The following is a 6,525-nucleotide window of genomic DNA, read 5'->3' as shown; positions in this document are numbered from 1 at the left end:
AGCACGGCGGTCTGCACTGGCGTGAGAGGGGAGACAGACACATCATCACAGAGAGAAACCCAAGAGTAGACCAGTTTACTGCTTACACTGGACACTGTGGCTCACCCATGTAGCAAGGAAAGGAAACAACACAAACTGATACAAACTTCGGAGGCGATACAGGCCACCCTCTTTCTTCAGGGCCACCATCCAGAGGTGTGGGGAAAGGGAAGGGCCAGGCCTCTTCTTTCTCAAATCAATCAGCGTCCAGCAAGATGAGCCCACAGAGGGGGGAAACGCGCTACCTCCACCCCCATCCGTAGAGTCCAGTCTCTCCTAACGAGCACTTCAACCGCCGTCTACTCTGGGGCGTCCCAACCCTCCCCAGCAGGGTGGCCTCTTCGCTCCGCGGCCGTAGCACTAGGGGCCGTGGCTGGTCTGGTCTTCCTCTCGGCCCTCCTCAGGGGCTGAGGGCAGCTCCACGGCGGCGGCAGGCAGCTCCTCTTGGGCCTTGCTGAGTAGGGGCTCAGCTCCGGGCCTGGTCCCTTCAGGCAGCCGGGCGAGGCCTGGAGAAGGCTGCCTGCTCGAAGCCTGAGCACAGGGGGCCGCAAACAGATCCAGGAAGTAGCCGTCCCCTCCCGGGGGGCCCCCCAGAGCTTGCGGACAGAAGGAACTGGGGAAGGGCAGGTCTGGCAGGCAGGGGTCATTCCAGGGGACTGTACCTGTGGGATCAAAAAGCACAACAATGAGTAAGTAGGATGACGGGTACCCACCACGTTCAACGTGTTCTGTGACAGAGTCGCCTCCCTGCTCTAGAGAAACACGGGTTAGGACCCTGGAGCGAGTCTCCCCGCAGGACCAGGCAGGCTCCTGTCTCGAGGTCCTACGGTTGGGTAACAGTGACACAAAGTGGACCGTGGGTCAGGCCGAGTGGGTGCCCTCTCACGCAGGCAGGAGACTGGGAACCAGCATCTCTTCTTCCCCTTCTGCTGGAACTGAGTCCTCCTAAGATGGTCACTTCCAGGATTTCAGGGTCCAGGTGGCCCATCGGATACTCACATCAGCTACCATCTATCCTGTGCCAAGTATTCCACGCATGTTGTTCCTAATCCAGACCAAGCCCTCTAAGAAATGGGAATATTATCCCCGTTTCAGAGTCCAGGAACCTCAGGAGAGCCAACAGCTGAGCTGGACTTTTAAACTTTGCTTTTCCTCACTCCAAAGCTCTCTTGCTGATTCTTACTCTGCTCTGAAACCTCCAAGAAACTTGAGGAAGAAGAGCTTCGTAAAGACAAGCGGTCTTTCTTTAAGTAACAGTGATTCACTCACCCCCGTGCCTTCCCCCAGCTCATGAGGTTCTCTCCCTTCTCACCATCCTCAGTCACCAAAGGCCCCTTTCTCTCCCAGCCCCGACTCACCCATGTTCCCGGCAGGTGGCTGCAGCAGGATCTGCCCTGATGGAGGGCCTGGGAAGTGGCCCTGGGGTGTGCCAACCCCACAGGACAGTGTAGACAGAGAGTCTTCCAGCAGTGGAGGGGTCAGGGAGCTGGGCATGTGGAAGGGGAAGGGGTGCAGGTATGGAAACTGGGGCTGGGGGTGTTGGAAAAGCTGGGTCTGTGGAGCCTGGGAGAACTGGAACGGTCCTGGCTGGCTGCCAGGTTGGTATTCCTGGGGTTCCAGCTCCTCCAAGTACGAGCAGGCGGGGGGTGGCGTGACGCTGAGAGAGACAGAGGAGTATTTGGTGCGGCTCAGGTGGCGGCCCCATTCCTACCGCGCAGCGAGGCTCCCCTCCCCACCTCCACGACCCCAGACCCGCCGCCGCCTGTTCTCTCTCCTCCTGCTCTAGCGTCTCATCCTCGCACCTGCGCTACTGCTGTGATGTCCTAGATCCTTCGCACCCCAATCCTCATCACATTTACTACTCCTTGCTTCTCTCAGTTACCCTCCCCCCTCCCAAGCTCCGTCTATCTTTCCTCCTCCTGTACCTCCCCCAGGATAAGTCAAGTACCACCGCCATTAGGTTGCGTACCTTGTCCCCCACGGCCCACAAGGGCCATCCTTGCGGCTGCTCTCGTTGCCTGGGGTATCCAGCAGCAAAGACATCAGCTGGGAGGTGTGCACGGGGCCGAGGGGGAAAGGAAGGTTGGCTCTTCGGACAGGTGGGGGGCTGAAGAGTGGTGGGGTCACGTCCACCCTCTGGGCACCCTCACTCTGTTGGGTCGGGGCCAGAGTCTGGTCAGAAGTCAGCAGCATGGGGGGCTCTAGGAACAGAGGTCAAAGGGGGGGTTGTAAGAGTACGAAAGTGGGGGGCAGCCTTGGCAGCGCTGGGTGTGGCCCAAGTGCACAAAGCCCGGGTCCCCCTGAACAAAACCGTGGGGAGCTCCGGCCACTCCCAGGTCTTTCAAGAAACAGCCCTTCGACTCTGCCGTCTTCCGCACCGCTGTATTCCCCAGACAACCCTCGGAAGGTGGTCAGCTCACCTGGAAGGGGGTCCAGCGGGGACTCCTGAGCGAAGGTCCCAGGCTCCCGGTCCGCGGGCACAGCAGGTGGCGGTCCGGCTGCAGAGCTGGAGGGAGACGAGTGAAGACTGTAGCTCGGGCAGTCCCTGGATTCAGACTGGGGCTTCAGTGTAGGGAAAGGGACCCAGATTTCCAAACTGTGCCTCCTACAAGGCACTGGGCAACTTGCCAACCCCACGCAGTCAAAATCCCTCTAACTATTAGCCAACACCTCCCTATACCCAGCCTCTCAGTCCCTTCTCCCCCTAGAGCCCAGGATCCCAGCTTAGCCCCCAGTTCCTGCCCCCGGGGACGGGCCAGGAAGAGGAGAGGGTCTTACCTGCACTGGTTGCCGGTGGGGCTGAGGGCAGGGCCGCCAGCCGCGTCCTTGCCCTCCTGCCCAGCCACTTTCTCCACTTTTCGCCACTTTGCCCGGCGATTCTGGAACCACACCTGTAGCGGAGCGACCCCCGAAGAGCTTGAGAAACAGGGTAGAGCCTGAGGCTCAGTCCTGCTGTCCCATGATGTCTCCGTGACTGTAGGAGGTCACTGCACCACCCAGATTGGCAGGGAAAGGCTCAGCGAGATGGCCTCGGAGGCACTTTCCTCTTCTCATATTCTAAGGCTGTGGCGGTGTGGAAACAGGCAAGAGCACAGCCCCGTCTGAGGCCTCACCCCAGCCCCTGTCCGGGAGGTGCTGAGCACTTGTTTGGCTCTCCCAGAGTGCCGGCGCGTGGGTTCTCCCCCCGCCCCGAGACCGAGGGCCAGTGCCCTTTACCATGATGCGTTGGGGGGTGACTCCCACCGTCTGGGCAATCTCCCGGCGCTTATCGCTGTCTGGATAGTGGTCTTCTTGGAAGAGCCTTTCTAGCTCCTCCAGCTGGTCTGGAAGAAGAAGACACTGGCTTGAGGATGAACACCAGCGATGCGGGAGCAGAGGAGAAAAACAGATGCCCTCCAGATGGGACCGCTGTCCCCAACCCGAGGGCCTCCCCAGAGCCCTGCGACTAAGTTCCCCATTGGGCTGGGGCCTCCTCTCTCTCAGGCTTTGTGGCAGGGAACTGTGTGGTGTTTACTTTCCTGCCGCTTTCTACCCTGGGCCCAATTTCATATTCTGATGAGAAAACCCAACCTTTCCCTCTGAGGTCAGAGGTCATGGCCTGCACAGGTCAAGAGAGGACCCAGCCAAGGTGATGTACAAACAAACCACACTCCTCTCTCCTGGGGCTGCTGCATTCTCTGTTGAGCCCAGCTTTCCCAGAGGTGACGCCAGGCCCCCTAGGTTTCCACTCACCTTCAGGGACTTACCCGAGCGGTACAGAGTTCGCGTCTTCTTCCGGCCCTGGCAGGTGACTTCCGGGGACTTCTTCTGGTCTGTGTTTTGGGTGTTCTGGGCCAACGTGCTGAGGAGGTTGGCCAGATGGCAGGAGCCCCGGCCTGACCCACAAGGCACTGGGTTGTACGTGGCCCGGGCTGGGTTAGCGACACTGGGAGAGGCCGTGGAGTCCGGACCCACAGCGTTAGGCTTCTTCTGCTTACCGGCGGCTGGAGAGTAGGGCCTCTTGCCCAGCTTCCCCTCTCTCGCCGGGAAGGGGTGCCCTTCCCCCGGAGGCTGGGGTCTAGGCGGGCCCAGGGTTCTGTCTTTGCGGACGGCCCCTGAGCCCTGGCGCTGGCAGACTCTCCCAGCACCGGCCCCAGCTACTTCTCCAGGGGCCTCTGCTGGCTGCTTGTCCCCGGGAGCAGCGCAGGAGAGGGGCACGTCCTCACTTGGGGCTTCCTGAGTGTGGGGGGCTGAACTCTGCAGGGGTTCCTCCTCCTCCTCCAGCCTGGCAGCCGGGGGCTTGTCTCCGCCCTCCTGACCTGTGGAGAGCCGGCACCCCCTGACCTTAGCTCGGGAGAAGGAAGAGCCTAGACCAGGAGGACGCGCTGCTTCCTGGTCTGCAGCGGGTGTTCTGTTTGATCTGAAGCTTTCATTTGTCCACTTATCAAATAGGGTAATCATTCCAGGCGTACCTTCCTAACTCGGCGACTGTGAGGATCAAATTAGATTATCCCACAACTTGGAAAAGCAAAAGCAAATAGATGCAGCCATGAAGGGCCTGAGCTCGCGTACCTAGACAGTAGGGGTGCAATCCTAATTTGGGGGGAACTTACTCTCTGTGAGTTCCCTGTTTTCTCCCCGAGACCTGGAATGTGACTTTGAGGGACAGGCATCTATTCAGGGGTGTCTAGGGGACAAATGTTGGGGTGGGCTGGGAAGAGAGAGAGAAATCCATGGAGACCGTGCTGTTTTCTCAGACTGGACCTCGTTCCTGCGGCAGACACAGGCGTCAGCAGGGACACGGCGGGACCGAGTGGTCTCCAGCAGCCCAGGCAAGGACATCAAAGGAGCTAACAGGAAAGTCCACCCTGACCTCCCACAGAACCCACTCTGTCCTCGGCCACCCTCCTCTCCCTCATACACACCCCCATCCCCTCCCTGCAAAGCAGAACCTCACTCAGGGGCCTCGGGCCCAGGTGGACGCCCTCCTTTTACAGGTAAGGAAGAGTGACCTGGCTGGCACTGAAAGCTCCTGTCACTCATCCTCCAAGCGTGTCTGTCCTTCTCTGAGCTATGACTGATTCATCAGGAGTTTACCATGTCCCAGGCATTGTGCTAGGCACCTTTCAAAGATTACTCCAGCATGCATTTAATCCTTGTGAGGAAGGCATATTTAAAGCGCATTCTAACAGGAAGAAATGTGGATGAGAAAGTTGAGTGATTTGCCCAAGCTCACACGGCGCAGTGCTCTTGATCACTAGACGGAGTCCTTCCTGGGGTCACCAACCCCGCCCCCATTCCCCTCCCAACTTATTCATAACCTCCAGATCCCAAGCCGTCTCAGCTCAAGGAGCTGCTTTATCATTTCTAACTAAACTGGACTATTTTTAAGTGGATGCCCACTGGGGACTAGGAGCAAGGGTTTTTTTTAATGAAAGTTGCGTGAGATAGAAGGTCTTAAGGAACGACTTTCTAACAACGTGTAAGAAAGATGTAGGTCATGGGCTAAGGCGCTCGCTTTGTCAGATTGTTTCCTAGGGTACAAGCTGGTGAAGGGGGTTTGCAGGCCTTCATGGCGGCACGAAGCGGCGAGTCTGGATGGTGAAATGGGGAAGGAGGGACAGACGGGTTTTACAGCATTTTAGGAGCGCTTGTAGCCTAGCAAGCCCGGTACACAGTAGGTACTCAATAAATGCGACGTATCCGGGTGATAGGCCCCGGTTAGAAAGGTGACGGGTGTGGGAACCTAGAGCAGAAGAATCGCGGCCCTGCTTTTCTTCTCTTCATTCTTGGAGATCCGAACGCCAAGGACGGGGGCCGCGGCGTCGTGGGCTCCCTGGCCCCCTGCCCCCTCCAGCCCCTCTCAGCTCCCCTCCAGCACCCACCCTCGGCCTGCCGCTGGGCCCCAGCCCCTCAGGCCCCCGCGCACTCACCCCGCGGCTCCGGGCTGGGCTCCATGGCCTGGACTCCGGCACGCGGCCGCCGGGCTGCTTGCGCGCCGCCTAATGAAGCCTCGCGCGCGGACAGGTGTGCGGAGCTGCGAGCCGGGGTGGGGGTGGGGGGGGCCCGCGTCCCCACCCCGCCGCCGGCGAGGCCCACTCGGGAGGGCGGTGCGTGGGGCAGCTGCGGCTGGCGAGGCCCGGGGGCCACGCCGCTTCCCGCCCCCGCCGAGGCCCGAGCCGGGGCAGGTGCGGGCTCCGCGTAGGCGGCCCCTCCCCGGTGGGTGGGGGCTGCACGCGGGGCGTGGGCGAGAGCCCGCCTCCGGGGTCGCGGTCGGGAGGCTCGGCCTGGAGGGCCAGGGCGTTCGGCTGGGGGAGGGGGGGCAGCTCCCTGGGCCGGACTGGGCAATGGGCTTGGTGGCGCCTTTGGCCTTGGAGACGGAGTCCTTCCTTGTGAACTGTGGAAGGCGACTTGGGGAGCCACTTATCAAGGGAGCCCCAAACCCTTAACAAGGGTTGCCCGTCTCCCAGCTGCATCATTGAGGTTTCCCCAAGCTTCAGGATTACT

At 60.3% G+C, this 6,525-nt stretch overlaps 1 protein-coding gene across 1 annotated transcript; it reads right to left on the bottom strand.

Moving 5' to 3' along the window:
• Positions 1–399: 399 nt before the first annotated feature.
• On the bottom strand, positions 400–5,976 carry NOBOX (NOBOX oogenesis homeobox). The gene is made up of 6 exons (XM_057549497.1): positions 5,952–5,976; positions 3,786–4,337; positions 3,256–3,362; positions 2,818–2,930; positions 1,398–1,696; positions 400–701 (listed from the first exon to the last, which is right to left on the bottom strand). The coding sequence occupies exons 1-6, from the start codon at positions 5,974–5,976 to the stop codon at positions 400–402; spliced, it is 1,398 nt and encodes a 465-aa protein (XP_057405480.1).
• Positions 5,977–6,525: the final 549 nt, after the last annotated feature.

Source organism: Balaenoptera acutorostrata, chromosome 7 (assembly GCF_949987535.1).
Source record: "Balaenoptera acutorostrata chromosome 7, mBalAcu1.1, whole genome shotgun sequence".
Classification (NCBI taxonomy): Eukaryota; Metazoa; Chordata; class Mammalia; order Artiodactyla; family Balaenopteridae; genus Balaenoptera; species Balaenoptera acutorostrata.
Note: the sequence above shows the minus strand (reverse complement) of the source record. Positions and strands in the feature narration are given on the sequence as shown.

Excerpts from the sequence above, each read along its gene's own strand:
- NOBOX (XM_057549497.1), bottom strand. The coding sequence starts at position 5,976 with ATGGAGCCCAGCCCGGAGCCGCGGG. Across the intron at positions 2,931-3,255 it reads TCACCCCCCAACGCATCATG|GTGTGGTTCCAGAATCGCCG; the intron begins GTAAAGGGCACT and ends GCTCCGCTACAG. Across the intron at positions 1,697-2,817 it reads CCCACCGGCAACCAGTGCAG|CGTCACGCCACCCCCCGCCT; the intron begins GTAAGACCCTCT and ends TGTCTCTCTCAG.